At 39.8% G+C, this 17,646-nt stretch overlaps 1 protein-coding gene across 1 annotated transcript in view; it reads right to left on the bottom strand.

The window, feature by feature from the left end:
• The window catches only part of ptprq (protein tyrosine phosphatase receptor type Q), a 180,569-nt gene that overhangs the window by 82,804 nt on the left and 80,119 nt on the right, over window positions 1–17,646 (bottom strand). The window contains exons 26-31 of the mRNA XM_072551604.1: window positions 15,329–15,449; window positions 14,086–14,246; window positions 8,633–8,775; window positions 7,978–8,146; window positions 3,965–4,116; window positions 3,331–3,472 (exon numbers count right to left, since the gene is read on the bottom strand). Of these exons, the coding sequence (XP_072407705.1) occupies window positions 3,331–3,472; window positions 3,965–4,116; window positions 7,978–8,146; window positions 8,633–8,775; window positions 14,086–14,246; window positions 15,329–15,449 (888 nt within the window). The remainder of the gene's footprint in view (window positions 1–3,330; window positions 3,473–3,964; window positions 4,117–7,977; window positions 8,147–8,632; window positions 8,776–14,085; window positions 14,247–15,328; window positions 15,450–17,646) is intronic.

Here is a 17,646-nt window from a genome sequence, read left to right as displayed (position 1 = left end):
AAAGTAATATGTAATGCTATATGGTAGTAAAAGGGAATCTATGAGCAAAGTAGGGTTAATGATGAATGTGAATAGTCAAAAATAAATTGGCTTTGTTAAGAGCAAACCCATAGAAAGAAGATACTGGGCTGGGGGGAGAGGTAGGTGTGGGAGTATATTCAAAACGGAGATAGTGTTCATGCTGTGAGGTTGTTGAAGTCAGTGTTGTGTTCTGAAGGCTGTAACGGATATACGCAGAAAATAATGTGCTGTACTTCTAGTTTGCATCGACTTAACTGGAACATTGCATCAGACCTGGGATAGAAATGTAAGCACAAGAGCAGGATTGCAAGCAACTGGGAGGTTGGGGTCATTCTTACTGACAGAGCTGAGGTGTTCTGCAAAGTCTTGCCGATATTGATGAGACTCCGCTGTGATCAAAGAATACAATAGACCAGGCTGAAAGAAATACGACTAAATGTCTGTTTCATCTAGAAGGTACGTTTGAGGCTTTTTACAGTGAGAAAGGAAGAGATAAAAGGCCAAGTGTTAACCATCTGGAATTACTGGAAAGCGCGATGGAGGAGTGAGAAACTGTTGGGTGTGAAGGAGGAGTGAAAATGTTCCCTGCAGAATGTTGACAAGGGAGAGGAGGGGAAGATGTTTTTGGTGTTGGTATTATGTAGGAAGTCATGTTGGAAATGGCAGACTACAACTCTTCAAATCCAGAGACTGGTGGGGTGAATAGTGAGGAGAAGGATAGCCTGATAGTTGTTGTGGATGGGAGGAAAGGGGGTGAGGGCAGGTCAGACACGGCTGAAGATACTGACAACCACAGTTGGTGGGAGAGTCTTCAGTTGAGGAAATAGGAGGTCAATACAGAAGCATTCATATGAATGGAATCATCAGAACAGATGTGACAGAGGCAGAGAAACTATGAGAAAGAATTAGACTTCCTGCAGAAAGCAGAGTCTGCGCAGGTGCAGTCAAAGTAAGTGTGGGTTTGCACTGGAAATTGGTGGACAGCTTCTCCCCAAAAATGGCAAAGGTGAAGTCAAGGAGGTAAAGGGAAGATTCAGATATGTGCTATGTGAAGCTGAGAATGGATGGAAGTTGGAAACAAATTGATTTTTCCAATTCTGAGAAAGAGCAGCAAGCAGCACCAATGATTCCATCCATCACTACACTCGAAAGAGAGTTGTGGGAGGGGGCCCAAGAGGCCTGAAACAAAGAAAGATTCATATACCTCAAAAACAGATAGGTAGAACCAGGACCTACACATGTAATCATAGTCACATGACTGACAGAGAAATGGGAACAGTTAAAGGAGAAGGCTCAATTTTAATACTGCCCCTACCTCACATTCCACACCATTGAGCAGGAAGAGGGCAGGGTGAGTAGCTTAAACTTTGGAAACAAGCAACTCACCCCAATTTATCATCAAATTAGGAGTGGCGACTATCAGGTTAATGTGTTCTCCACTGTGGAAAAGTGTGAGGTTTATAAACATGATTAGATTAGATTAGATTACTTACAGTGTGGAAACAGGCCCTTCAGCCCAACAAGTCCACACCGACCCTCCGAACAGCAACCCACCCAGACCCATTCCCCTACATTTACCCCTTTACCTAACACTACGGGCAATTTAGCATGGCCAATTCACCTAACCTGCACATTTTTGGACATACTTAAATTGAAGTCCATATGAGATAATTAGGTTCTGAAAAAAGAATTTAATTCCTATGGCATGGGACTCTTGCTGTCTGTAATGCTGCCAGAAGTTTGCTAACAGAATTGGTCATGTCCTTATCAAAGTTGTTGAAGTAGGAAATCCAATATGAAAAGAACCTCAAAAAGCAACTCCTTACTTAATTGTGGGCTATGGTTTTGTAAGAATAGCTTTTTTTATGACTGGGACCTTCAACGCTACATATGGAAATTAAAAAAGTGATCACAGGTGCTGAAGCTGTACTTTACTGGATAGCAAGGAGAGACAGGTGCTCCAGCAAACGCTCAACCATCATGACAGATCTAGGATGTATACATTCGGACTGTTCTGATTACCATGCCAAGTGGTCACTGACCAATGTAGCATTATTGAGTAAAACAGTTCTCGAGCTAGACCTGGCACCATTTTAAAATTTATTTATTTAATATTGTCACTTGTACATGGGTATTGTAAAAAGTGATTCCTGAAGAAGGGCTGATGCCCGAAACGTCGATTCTCCTGCTTCTTGGATACTGCCTGACCTGCTGCGCTTTTCCAGCAACACATTTTCAGTTATTGTGAAAAGTACCTCATGTTACCATGTTCCAGCACCATCTTGCATTAAAAAATAAATTACTGAATAAATTGTATAAATAGTCAAATACTGAATAAATTCATTTTTCTAAAACTGAAACAGGTTCAAAAGTTCATCTTTGCCTCTCCATAGCCTTCACCCTCTCTGCTCTGACATCATCCCCGGGGGCTCCTGGAAATGTGCTCTCTTGCCATTTGCATCATCGCTTCCGTGTCTGCCCTGCGAGCTGGAGACGATCAGGCTGCATGGCTCACACACCTCCTCCGACCATGGCTATCGACTGACAGGGTGTCCTAGCTCATTGTCAATGCTGCCGCCACCACCCAAGATGGTCCATACTCTTGCAAGAGGAGGTCCCAGGGCAACCAAAAAACAAAAAAACATGACGGAGCTGGAAAGACAACGATGGAGCAGCATGGACATGGTTGGACCTACCGCGTGAGCCCACGAGTGGCCGAGGCCCACGCTGAGGAGTCAAATGTTGCCCTCCCTGCCGCCACCATCTTGGAAGTCATGAGGCCAGTGGCAGTGAAATTTGCCACTGCTCTGAATGTCTTTGTTTCTTGATCCTTTTATTTAGCACATAAGAATTATCCCTCTGTTTAGAATTTCTCTTTCTATCTCTGCCACTTCTAATTAGTGCTGCCCTATGATTTCAGCAGAGAGGTGATTGAAAGCTGAGTACTTCCTCATATTCACACAGTAGCTGTATTTTCCTCCAAGTGTAAAGTTCTGATATAGGCTATTTGAGATATGCACCTGAAATTTGTTAATCGCCAGTCTGATAAAAAGATTTCCTTAGGGAACAGTTTATTTGAACAGTTTCCCTGATGAAATATAACATGTCAATTATTCAGTTCTGAGGAATGTGTACAAATCATACAAATTAAAGGGCAAGTCATGGCTATTATGTTGATTACGATTCAGAACTTAGGAGCAATATCTAATAATTACAGAGTTTGGAAATAGCAGAAAAGCTTGATTAGAAAGAAATATTATCCTTGAACTTAAAAGAGCTGTCAAAAAATATCAGCAGAGCTCAACAAACCTGATTCATTTATTTTGAAAATGACTATGTTACTAAATTGATCTCCATTTCCCACTTTGGTAAAAGCCGACACACTGATTTGATATTCGTGCAATGTTTCAAAGCCAGTGAGGGATGCTTCATGATATAATGCTGTCGTATTCTTGAAATATAAAAGAAATCATGAGATTTTAAGGATGTTCAGATTTATATGCATACTTCAGAATTTTGATTATACTGTATGTTTGAATAATCTGTGGCTATATTGTGGATACAAGTAATATTTTTAGCATCTCGGTAAATCATTTAAGAGGAAAATCAAATCAATTATTTGCATTAATTGCTAATTAACTACACCTTGATTTCTTCTGCATTTCAATGTGAGCCCAGGAGATATTTCTGTAAGCATTTCATGGGATCTGTTTTCATCAAATCAACAAGCCAATGTAATTTCTATTATGTGTCAGTGTGATTCACAAGAATCAAAAACAGATGCAAAACAAGTTGACAACTTAACATCAACAGTGAAGTGTTGCTTACAAATGTCAAAACAGAAACGCTAATTTTATGTATCTTAAAAAATATCATCCAACTAATCACGAGCCATACTTAACATGATGTTGTAAGCTGGTGAAACAAGACTTGAAGGGCATACCATAAAATATGTGCTTTCTCTTGTGTTGTCAATTATCTTAAAACTGTAGAACTGCACAATACCATTTGGCATAGGACTAGGTTTCCACCTAACCAAGACAGAATCTGCTGTATAGTTTGCTATCATCAAGTCTTGTGGAGGAGTTGATGGTACTGAAAAAGAAGTCCAAATCAATCATGAAACGCATAAGCCTTCAACTTTTCTGTGTGCTAATGTTCATTACATACGTACGGCAGAATCTTAATGCCTGAACAATGTGGGGATATGGTGAGACATACAGCAAAACCTTTATTGACATTAGGAGCAATTCAGAGCATTTTCAAACAGATTTCTGCCATCAAGAAGCGATTCTCACTAAGTGTGGTGAATTAACTATTACAGGAGAATATTCTTTGTTAACAGACTTATTAACAACAAGCCTCATTAATATGCAGGTTTTTGTTCTGCCACTCGCTGTAAGGAAATTACATGTTGACAATCCATCCCCAACATGAAAGTCAGAGCAAGTACCTGGCAACTTCAGTTTGCTGCTTGGTCTTGGAAGTCACCATCTTGGACACCCAGCGGGCTGTGTCTCAGGACAATCCAAGTGCCTGCACGCGCACCATATGTCCAAGGATGCTGGCACCTTCCAACTGCCAGCCTCTCAGCATCTCCATGGTACCTGTCCAATTCACTTACAGGATACTCCTACACATTAAAGCTGCACGTCAGGGTGGACTGGCAACTAGCATTGAAATGTGCTGCCAAGGGTTCTTCGTGTACTGGGACAAACACTCAGTTCACAGATTGAGCCAAGCTGCATTTCAGAGCTGCTTGCTTGCTCTCTTAGTGCTCACTTACTTTGCACCTCGCTGGATGGTTACAACATTCCTGCTTTGCCTTGCCTTGCTGTGCCATACCTTTTAGTGCTTCAGCCAGAGTCCAGTGGCTCACACCACTGCTGTACTGATTGCTGCTCTATACAGGAACAGAGCCAGGCTGCTTGCCAGGCTTGCAAACAATAATCAGTCTGGGGGGTGGATATCTTGTCGTATGCCACAGTGAGATGCTAATCTCTCATCTACAGCAAGTACCAGCTGTCTGCATTGCAAACACATTGCATATTTTTCAATCAAATGGTCCTGTCTCAAAATACAGGTGTGGTCATCATTGGTTAAGTCAACAGGGGATACTATCACTCCTGGGGTCCTGGTACTGTCAATAATGGGCAGAGTCTGTACACAGCCCAGGGGCTGGACCACAGCCAGTTGTCCGACTGGGGCATTCACTGTCAGGGGATACATCCAGCTATAGACTGGTGGCGGGGTGGGGGGGAATGTTTTTGGACTACGATCAGTGCTGTCAGGGAACTGCAAGGACAGTGGTCCAGAATCTAGTAGTTCTTTCCTGGAGCTGCCCATCAAAATTGATCATGGGGCTGGAAAGTAATCAGCCTTTGGGGTCCATACATTAACCAGCTGAGAGGTGAATGGAGAGCAAAAGTGTGGTTCAGTGATAAGGGGAGGGGGCATATAAGGCTGCGGGGGTTGGTGAGCAGAGGCATGTTTTGAGGTGAATACAATGATGGTGATGGAAGTCAAGGTATAAGGAGGGTAGACAACAAGGAGGTAATGGAAGGATACAAGCGGGGAACAGATGCTAGCGTTGACCACCATAGCCTACACAGTGTAGTGGGAAGAGAACCTACTGGACCATGTTGGCATTATTAAAGGGCAATGTCAGAGCATATCGAGCAAAATTAAAGGCAGATAGTCAAGTTACGAAGGGGCTACAAACAGTTAGCAGAGAGATATTGATAGGTTAGGTAGATGGTCAAAACGTTGCCAAATGGAGTGTAACGTGGAAAATTATGAAATTGTTCATTTTGGAAGGGAGAGCAAAAGAACAGAACATTATTTAAATGGAGAAAAAAAACAGAGAGTCTTGGAGATACTTGTGCATGAAACACAGAAAGGGGATCAGGAATGCTAATGGACTCCTTATTTCAAGAGAGTTGGAGTATAAGAGCAGGGAAGTCTTACTACAACAGTACAAGGTTCTGGTGAGACCACATCAGGAAGACTGTGAGCAGTTCTGATTCCCTTATTGATATCTTATCATTGGAGGCAATTCAGAGAAGGTTCACTCGGATAATCCCTGGTGTGGAAAGATTGTCTTCTGAGCAATGGCTAAACAGGTTGGGACCCTACTCACCAAAATTTGGGAGGAAGAAAGATCGAAACATATTGGATTCTTCAGGGGCTTCACAGGGTAAATGCTGAGAGGATGTTTCTGCTCATGGGAAGGTCTAGCTCCTGAGGGCATAGACTCATAATAAAGGTGCCAATTTAAGCCTGAAGTAAGAAGGAGGGATGTGAGGTTTTGGAACTTTGTGCCAAACACAGCTGTGGGGGCAGAGCCCTTGTGTATATTTAAGGCTGAGATAATTGAGTCGTAGTAGGGTTACAGGAAAACGGACATAAGGAATATCAAATCAGTCACCATATCGAGCTACTGTTCAAGCTCAACACATTGAAGTCTATTGGGCCTAAAAACATCCTGGCTATGGGTGAATATTTATGCTCTGGAACTAGTTGTGGCACTAACCAAGGCATTTACCTGATAAGGTAGAAAATTACTCAGCTTCATCTTGTCCACAAAGAACAGAATAAATCTAATCTGGCCAATTACTGCCCAACAGTCAACTCTTTGGAATCGAAAAAGTGAAAGAAGGTATCAAGTATCACAAAGGATTTACTCAGCAATCTGTTCATCAGTGCTCAGCTTAGGTCCTGTCAGGGCTGCTCTCAACTCCAAATCTCACTTCAGCCTTGATCTCAACACGGACAAGTGAGCTGAATTCCACAGGTGATATGAGTGAATACACACTACACTAAAATAGCATTTCACAGTGTGTAGCATCAAGGATCCTGGCAAAATTGAAATCATTTGGAAAACTATGCACTGGTTTGAGTCAGACCTAGCACAAAGGAAAACATTTGTTTTTCTTGAAGGCCAATTATCTGAGCCCCAGGGTTCCTCAAGGTAGTGTCCAACCCCTCGTTACCTGATTCATTAATGCCTTCTTTCCAATATAAGGTCAGAAATGGGGATGTTTGCTGATGCTTGAATATTTTTCAACTCCTCAGATATTGAAGCTTTTTGTGCCCACATGCAGTAAGACCTGATCAATATTTCAGCTTAGGGTGATAAGTAGTGAGAAACATTATATCCTGCACGATGTTCATTGGAATTATTATCACTGAAGTCTATAATATCAACATCCTGGGAATTACTATTGACTAAAGCGGAGTTAGATGAACTACATAATGTTTCAGTGAGTACTCATATCCTGTCCAAAGCCATCTATTAGCCACAAGTCAGGAATGTAACAGAATTCTCCCCACTTGCCTGGATGAATACCACTCAAACACTCTTCATAATTCAGAACCAAACATCTACTCGGTCAGCAGCCTATCTGCCATGTTAAGCAATTACTCCCTTCAGCACCAACACATTGTGGTGGCCATGTGTACCATCTACAAGATGGACCACAGCAACTTGCTAAGGCTCTTTGAACAGCACATTGTAAACCACAAGTGCAACATCATGACTTGGGAATGCATTGCCATTCCATTACTGACAGGTCAATATCTTGGAGTGCACTTTCAAAAACCATAGTATAGTGTACTTATACCACGTGAACTGTAGAAATTCAAGAAAGCAGATTTCTCCAGTTCCATTAGGAATGTTCAATAAATGTTGGCCTTGCACAGTTGCTACAATAAAGTCAAAGCTTGTTGAGAGATTGCTTGCATTTGTAAGTGTGTATTTCTTAACAAAACTGTTCTGCTGCATGGTGCAACCCTGTCATCCACAAACTAGTTGATCACTGTTTAATGACATATAGAGTCATAGAGTCATACAGCACTAATTGATAGTCTATGATAAGCTAAATAATATTTCTGTCGCTAGGTCTTGATTAATATTTCTAACTTTAACACATTAATTCTGCATTGAATCAAACTTACCATCTTCATCAGTGTATACATTGATCAGTTCACTTGTCTGAATTTCACCACCCAGCATATTAGAGGCAGTCATCCAAGTTTCATAGTGGCTGAATTTGGCCAAATTAATCAAAAGTATTGTCACATTTGCATTTTCACCAACACTTGTTTGATCAATATCTGTTATATTCTGGAAAACAACATTGAACAATTTGTTGCAGGTATATTTTATTGTATAGCACGGACAATTAGCTAATTAAACTGCAGTCTTCTTTCAACAAATTCAGTTCCTTGATTTGATCTCAGTTATTTCCAAATATTCAATAAAGTTCATTTTTTAAATATGCAGTTACTACAATTTAATTTTGATTATTTTTAAGAAACCAATATAACAAAACATCAGCATGTTTCATAAAGCTGTAAATTATAATGTTCTACACTGACAAATGAATGTCAGATGCATTCTGTCTGTCGTTGAACAAATATATAACCCATTTATTTCATATGGTTTAAAGCTCTGCTAAAAGGCAAAGGCATGTCTTATCAAATTGCATGTTCATTTACTTGTCAAGAGTAAATTCTAGCCCATTGTTCCTTCGAACCCGCAAATCTCTCCTTGTTATCAGTTACTGCCTAACACAAATATCACTGCACATGAAGTCAGAAAATATTGCACCTGTGTAAAAACACCGGAAGTATTCCTGTAGTGAACTGTGTAATATTGAACATATCCAGTTGCCTTAGAGGAAAGGTTCCAAAATACTTGAACAGAAGTGGAACTTTTGTTGACATAGGAGATAATGCCTTCAGGGATCCTTGCTGCAAAAACATATGGATGCATTAGTTAAATGGTTTCCTTTCACAAAGATACTGGATCTCTATAAAAATTGATTAGTTACAGACAGAGTATCATGGCTATTTCCAGGAACCACACTTCAGCATAGATCTCAAGGCTTTGGAAGGATTGCAAAAAAGGTTTACAAGAATATTACCATGTGATCAGTTCTGTGAAAATACTGGAGAATCTGCTTTGTTCACTTTGAGTAGTGGAGATTAAGTGGGGTTTGACAGAGGTATTTAAATCATGATAGGCTCAGAAACTAATGAGAACCTGTTGGGCCAAATGCTCGCCTGTTGTGTAACTACTTTGTAAATAAGGAATAGTTGTGTATTTTGACAGAAGGATTAGCAAGAGAACAACAGACGTAACATGAGGGCAAATATTTACACACTGCAATGCACTCTCTGAAAGGTGTTAGTAGTAGGTACAATGGTAATTTTCAAACAGATTAAAGGTTATATAGGGGAAAGGGGAAATATGTGCAGGTGTCATTAAAAAGGGCAAGTTAGCATTACTAAGTGGATCGGTCTTTCAAATTACTATTAACATGATGGACTGAACATTCTTCTGTGCACTTTCACTCTGACATCCACTCCACAAAATGGAAAATTGCTAAGTATGTCCTATCCACAAAGGTAGAACAGTTGCATCTGTTCTGATGATGAATCACTAGATACAAAGCATTAACTCTGCTTTCTTCCCACTGATGCTGCCAGTTATTTTGCATCATCAGTCTACACTCAGTCAACAGCAAAGTAATGGAATATACCAAAGAGCTCATGAAGAACCCATTCACAGATACTCAGTTTGGGTTCCAAACAAGGGTCACTCAACTTCAGACTTCATTATAGCTCCAGGTAAAAGAATGAATTTCCAGAGAAGAGGTGAGATTTGACTTTGACATTATGGCAACATTTGACTAGTGTGGTGACTGTCGCTCTAGTAGAATTTAATTAATTGAAAATTGTAGAAAAGCCTTCTATTGGCTAAAGTCATACAGCCATAAGGAAGATTGCTGCAACTATCAGAGATCCAACATTTCAACTGCAAGACTAAGCAATATGCCAGACAGCGATTTGCCAGGCTTGTGAGTAGCTTATCTTAGCTGCTCCATCCATGACCTTCCCTTTATCATAAGTTCAGAAGTGGAGATGTTTGCTACTTATCGCACAGTCTTCAGTTCCATTGGCAACTCCTCAAGTAATGAAGCAATCCATGTCCATGTGCAGCAAGACCTATAATATGCAGGTTTGAGCTAATAAACCACAACAAACACTTGAGTGCCAAGCAAGGATCACCACCAACAAAAGAAAACATAACCACATCTTGTTTTCATTCCAAGGCCTTATTATTTTTGAATTGAATGCCATCAAAATTAATTGGATACACCACACAAGTACTGCAGCTGGAAGAACTATTTAGGGGCTGGGTTTTCTATGGTGAGTGACCAAACGTTTCCCTCTCCAAAGTCTTTCCATTATCTCCATAGCACAGTCCAGAAGTATGATGGAATATTCGCTATTTTTCTGGACAGGTGCAGCTTCATCTCACTGTGTGGTGTTAGTCATGGTTCAGTTTGTAGCACTTGTGCTTCTGAGTCAGATGATGTTGGGCTCAGCTCCCACTTGAGAGATTTCAAAATAAAAATCTGGGCTGACTGTGTAGTCCTGATGGCATGTCAGCTCAAATGTCATCATTTGGATAAGATTTTAAGCCAAAAAGCTCTGTCTACTTTGTCAGGTGAATTTGTGAAAGCTCTTCAACTGACACTTTCAGGCAGATAAAAAAGAATCCATGGCAGTATTTTGAGGAACAGCAATGGAATTATTCCTTCCATCTTAGCAATATTTCCTCTTCAAATAACCTCCCAAAACAGGTTATTTGGGCATTATCACAATTGTAAGACATTGCTTTGTACAAATTGCTTGCTGTATTTCTTACACAACATTTACTATGTATCAATATGGCTGGAGACCTCAAATTGCAATCTTCTATTTACATCATGAATCACACAGAAGTCAGATGCTTCATCTATTAGTCACAAGGGCGAGGGGAGGTGATGGTTGATGGTATTATCACTTGCCTGTTAAACCAACAAAGCAGGTAATGTTCTGGGGATGTGGGTTTGAATCCTGCCAGAGCAGATGGTGGAATTTCACTTCAGTGTTTAAAAACCTAGCACTTAGAGTTTAACTGATGTCAATAAAACCATTGTTGATTGTTGGAAAAATCCATCTGGATCACTAATGTCCTTTGGGAAAGGAAACTGTCATCCTTTCCTGGTATAGGCTACATGTGACTCCAGACCCACCATAGCAATGTGATTGATTCTTAATTGTCCTCTGGGCTGGGCAATAAATGCTGGCTTAACCAGTGAAGCCCTCATCTTTGAAATGAATAATAAAAAAAAAATCTATGGACTAGAAGGCTCAAGTGCGATGCAGAATGATGCTAATGGCACAGCATAAATTCAGTCTGTGGTAGTTCATGCAGGCTTACCTCCCTACCTTGTCCCTCTTTATGGGAAAGAGATGCTCATGGTTTTGTTATGGACTGCAACTAATTATCTTACCTTAAACTTCAAATGCAGTTCATGAGATATCATACACTCTGGGAGTTCAGCCCTTAGGGTGAAAGGAAAGGCTGGTAGGTGTAGGGAATGCTGGATAACTAGCGAAATTGAGATTTTGGTTAAGAAAAATGAGGAAGCATATGACAAGTATAGACAGGAGAGATCGGGTAAATCCTTAGAAGAGTACAAAGGCAGTCGAGAAATCAGGAGGATAAGAAGTGGACATGAGATAATTTTGGCAAAAAGGGTTAAGGAGAATCCAAAGGGATCGTATAAATACATTAAGGACAAAAGGGTAACTCGGGAGAGAACAGGACCCCTCAAAGATCAGCAAGGCAGCCTATGTGTGGAGCTGCAGGAGATGGGGGGGATACTAAATGAGTATTTTGCATCAGTGTTTACTGTGGAGAAGGACATGGAAGATAGAAATAGGTGGTGACATCTTGAAAAAATATCCATATAACAGAGGAGAAGGTGCTGGATGTCGTGAAATGCATAAAAATGGATAAATCCCCAGGACCTAATCAGGTGTACACTAGAACTCTGTCGGAAGCTAGGGAAGTGATTGCTGGGTCTCTTGCTGAGTTATTTGTATCATTGATAGTCACAGGTGAGGTGTCAGAAGACTGGAGGTTGGCTAACATGATGCCACTATTTAAGATAGGTGGTAAGGACAAGCCAGGGGACTATAGACTGGTGAGCCTGATGTTGGTGGTGGGCAAGTTGTTGGAAGGAATCTTGACGGACAGGATGTCCATGTATTTGGAAAGGCAAGGACTGATTAGGGATAGTCAGCATGGCTTTGTGCATGGGAAATCATGTCTCATGAACTTGATCAAGTTTTTTTGAAGAAGTAACAAAAAGGATTGATGAGGGCAGAGCAGTAGATGTGATTTATATAGATTTCAGTAAGGCGTTCAACAAAGTTTTTCTAGGGAGGCTGGTGAGCAAGGTTAGATGTCATGGAATACAGGGAGAACTAGCAATTTGGATACAGAACTGGCTTGAAGGTAGAAGACAGAGGGTGATAGTGGAGGGTTGCTTTTCAGACTGGAGGCCTGTGACTAGTGGAGTGCCACAAGGATCGATGCTGGGTCCACTACTTCTTGCCATTTATATAAATGATTTGGAAGTGAATATAGGTGGTATAGTTAGTAAGTTTGCAGACGACCAAAATTGGAGATATAGTGGACAGTGAAGAGGTTACCTCGGATAACAATGGGATCTTGATCAGATGGATCAGTGGTATGAGGAGTGGGAGATAGAGTTTAATTTAGATAAATATGAGGTGCTGCATTTTGGAAAGGTAATTCAGGGCAGAACTTATACACTTAACAGTAAGGTCCGCGGGAATGTTGCTGATCAACGAGACCTTAGAATGCAGGTTCATAGGTTCCTTGAAAGTACAGTCACAGGTAGATAGGATAGTGAAGAAGGCATTTGACATGCTTTCCTTTATTGGTCAGAGCGTTGAATATAGGAGTAGGGAGGTCATGTTATGACTGTACAGGACATTGGTTAGGCCACTTTTTTGAACATTGTGCACAATTCTGTTCTCCTTCCTATCGGAAGGATGTTGCGAAATTCGAAAGGGTTCAAAAAAATGTACAAGGATGCTGCCAGGGTTGAAGGATTTGAGCTATGGGGAAAAGCTGAATAGACTGGGACTGTTTTCCCTGAAGCATCGGAGGCTGAGGTTAAACCTTATAGAGGTTTATAAAATCCTGAGGGGTATGGTAGGATAAACAGACAACGTTGGGGGAGTCCAGAAATAGAGGGCATAGGTTTATGGTGAGAGGGGAAGATATGAAAAGGACCTAGGGGAATTTTTTTCATGCAGAGGGCAATACGTGTATTGAATGAGCTGCCAGAGGAAATGGTGCGGGCTGATACAGTTACAACATTGAAAAGGCATCTGGATGGGTATATGAATAGAAAGGGTTGAGAGGGATATGGGCCAAGTGCTGGCAAATGGGACTAGATTAGGTTAGGATATATGGTTGGCATGGAAGGGTTTGTTTCCATGCTGTACATCTCTATGACTCCAAATGCATGTCTTTCTTCTGGAATCTCAACACCATCCCCCATGAGAAAGATCGTTTGGCACAAAAAGGTTCATTCCCTCTATCACCCATAGTACAGTCTGCAAAATGTATCGCAGCAACTTTGCAAGGTTTCTTGACAACACTTCCCAAACTGGTGACCTCCATTATTTAGAAGAACAAGGAATGCAGTAACATAGTAACACCATAATTTCCAAGCCACACAACACATTGTCTTGGAAGTGCAACTGTTGTTCCTTTCTAAGAACCGAAAGAACTGCAGATGCAGTAAATCAGAAACAAACCAGGAATTGCTGGGAAAGTTCAGCAAGTCTGGCAGCATCTGTGGACAGAAACCAGAGTTAACATTTCAGATTCGGTGACCCTTCCTCTGAACTGTTGATTCTTTACCATTGTTAGCTTAAAATCTAGGACCACTCTGTCTAGCACCAGTCAGGGAGTACAATCACCATATGAACTTCTGAAGTTCAAAAAAGCAACTCACCTTCGCAATAGTAATAAGGAATGTGCAAAAACTGCTCACCTTATCATCAATGTCCACATTGCATTCCAATTGTATTCTTTAATAATTCTCTGTAATAATCACTCATCAATAATGTCAATATTTTAAGACTAATTAATTACAAGTTTCATAAGTCAGCACAGACACTTACAATTCTCAGGTGTTCGAAACGTGATGTTATTACTTTTCAATCCCCCATCACCTAACCATGTATTTGCTGTTACAAAAGCATAGTATTCAGTATCATTGTCCAGGTTTTTCAGCAATACAGATGTTTCAGTCTCATTTAAAATAAGTTGTGTTGTTGTGCTCCTGTAAAAGGAATGCAGTATTTTAACAAAAACATTACAACACAATTACTGGGCATTGAACTATTCTTAATCTATTCATGTCTTTCTATTTGTTGCCTCTTGCTACTCCTGTGCCTTTACAAAGCATCTATTCAAGTTGTTTTAGAGTTACCTTGTATTTAGCCCCGTGTATATGTGTTTAACAAAAGAAAACTCAGGATATCTCAATCAGAATATATCTGAAACAAAATTCAATCGCAGAACTGAAAATATTTGATTCCTGCAGTCATAACCCTGCTGATCTCTGACAGCTAGATTTTGTTAGCATCAGGTACAAAACACAGAGTGGATCAATGCACTAAATTGCTCACTGAATTATTTTAAGGGATATTCACTTTGTTACTTATTTAAGCCACTTTACATTTTCTCTTCGTTTTTTTCTGTTAGTTTTCTTTTTTCATATTGCTACTTTACTGGTGCAATACATTGCCTCACTCAGCAATTCCGAGCTGATTTAGTGATTCACATAGAAATATTTGCAGGACTCAGCCTAATTCAGGCTTGCTGAATTCTTTTGGTCACAGTACAGGTATGTGGAAGAATGCAGAGGAGCACGTACCCAAGCAAAATTATGCCAGTATATTTCTGAGATCAACATGGCACCATGATTCAAACAGATTCTAAACCAGGAGGTTAAACTTGAGTCAAATGTCTCTTAACTTGCTTCCATCAGTGAAGTGAGTCCTCAACTAAAACTACAAAGTAATCTTCTTCATGACATCAGAATATTTTATTTCAGGGAAATGTATATGATCTAAACAGTGGTACTTGAAATATGCCATAGATGTTTTATCACGTTGCAACATTGACAGCAAAGGTAAATTAGTCAACACTTAGACTAACTCATCTAACAACTAGAAGATGTATCATTATATCTTTCATATGGGAAGAAATGGAGGGCTCATATTCATTCAAGCAATTCAAATATTTTGATAAGATTCATTATACTTTTTGTTAACAGTAAAAAATTATAATACTAGGCATACAACTTTGAATATATTACTTGTTATTTTTAAACTTAATAACCACTTCAGTAACTCTTACCAAACATAGATTGTGTAATACAGAATCACTCCGTTTGGTTCCGTGGGAGGTTTCCATGACAGAAGTACAGTGGTAGAGGATAACTGTTTTGATATAACTGATCGTGGAGGAGATCCAGGCACTATAGATTGAGGGTAAAAAAGAATCTTCTATGTGAATGTAGACCCATGTAATCATAGGATCATAGTGTGGGCTCCCACTGAGCCACCGTGGAAGGAATATTAACAATTTGCATTTTTGATTTAATTCTGTACATTTTAATTCTGTACATAAAATTGAAACAACTCAAATTATAAAATGAATTCAAGCATGAATTCAAGTTCTGTCAGCATGATACTGGGAGAAAAGCATATATTATTGTACCCTATTTGGCAAAAGTGTAATGATCCATTCACTTTAGGAAGCAATAGCAAGTGTTTTTAGTGCAAAGTTTCTTGAAGGACAAAATGCTGGAGAGTATTTTGAAAGGTGGCTAAACAGTTTCCTAATTCTAATGTTACTAGCTTCCAGGAAATGCATGGTAACTTGGGGTTGTAAAAGGAATGAACAGTGACAAAACAAAAGATAAATGGAAAGTTAAGTGAAGTGGGTTTGAGTTTCAACTGTTTTACCTCCTGCTTGACAGTTCAGCAGAAATTCATGTGAAAAGAAGCAAGACTTGCTCTTAATTGAACAGTTTCCTGTTTGGCCATCTTCAAACAAGTTATGGAGTTGAAACAGTTTTCTTAAAATATAGTGTGTTATGTATTTGGAAGGGATAGAACAATGAAGACAGGAAGAGTGATATACTGTAGATTGGACAAGAGCTTTTGCTGCACTGAGGTGTTGCCACAATCTACCAGGCTGTTAAAGAAGTCAGTGAGGAGAATCTCTGGGAGATTCTGCACTATCAGGACTGTTGTGACCCAAGTGAGAGAAAGTTAGAAGACAAGTTTCAATGGCAACAGTCTGGGGATTTCAATTTGAAATTAGTCGCTGGTGAATGCAACTTAAGAGCCAATGCAACTGGATGTAGAGTGACAGATCATTAAAAAACGGCCAATTTGAAAAAAAACTATGAAATTGCATGTTTTCCCACATTTGTGTGAGGTAATGTGAATTCTGTTTCGACAGGAAGCATATCTTTTTTTCATTTATTACTTAAAGCAAAATGTAACATTTCATTTGAAATATCCTTCACCTGCTAATTGATGCTTGTGTTGTGTAGATTTTATTTAGTACGTTACCATTAAAGATTTAGGAAGTAAAATAGTGTCCAGTGATGATTATCTTTTCATCAGCATTTGAGGATTTCTTTCTTTTTAAAAAGCATTGGCAATCTTGACAAGAACTGTAACAAAACCACTGCTCTCTGTATTTGCTTCATCACCTGAGAGTTGTGAAAAGTGCTATACAAATTTAAGCCCTTCTCCTCTATCAAATGCACTAGATCAAGACGTTAGTCTAAGTGAGTCATGCATTCCCTATTCATTGAATGAACATTAATGTTTGCTAACCTTGTTGAAAGTAATTTCAAATATCAAAACTTTACTACACAGGAAAAACTGAACTGAAGAAGTCATATCAGACTCAAAATGCTAATTCTGTTTCTCTCTCAACAAATGCTGCCAGACCTAATGAGCTGTTTCTCCACCACTTTCTGTTTTTATTTCAGATTTCTAACATACACAGTATTTTGCTTTTCTTTGCATGTTTTGAATGTTGCCCATTCCAGCCATGAAGGATACTAATGTGAAGAAAGTCAGGCTAAGGTTATCTTCACAACTACTGGTAGCACCAAGCATAGTCTGCTCTGAGGTTGCAGGTATGCCACAAGAGATTTTAGAATTCTAGCCTCCTGGCTAGGTCAAGGTTAGAGAAATGCTACAGAAAGACCCTGAATGTATAAGGCCTCCTGCTGAGATCTCTCCTCCTGTGCAAGCAGCTTGTCCTTTATAAATTATCTTTCTTGTATCTCCCTCGCTCATGTTACAGGTGAGAGTGTATGGCTACACCCACAGCTTTTTAGATGCCAAAGTCTTCTCCATGTGGAGCACCACACCCAGCCAATATCATCAAGTTTGAACAATTCTGCAAACCACAAAGCACTTGGAGAAGTATAGACAGTAGAAATCAAACAACCATTAAGTGAGTGTGCATTGGTTCTCACAGTGGAATTGAAAATTACAAGGCTGGTTTCAAATCAGCATTACATTGTCTATTTCACTGGTGCCAGTTCAGATAACTACTGCCTGAGCTATTAACTTTCCTAAATTGAAATTTAGTGCACTTCATGCCAGAAGTGTGCATGAGTGGTGCTGACATCATTTTGCAACTGA

Source organism: Chiloscyllium punctatum, chromosome 32 (assembly GCF_047496795.1).
Source record: "Chiloscyllium punctatum isolate Juve2018m chromosome 32, sChiPun1.3, whole genome shotgun sequence".
Lineage (NCBI taxonomy): Eukaryota > Metazoa > Chordata > Chondrichthyes > Orectolobiformes > Hemiscylliidae > Chiloscyllium > Chiloscyllium punctatum.
The sequence above is the reverse complement of the archived record's forward strand: the minus strand, read 5'-3'. Positions and strand labels throughout refer to the sequence as shown.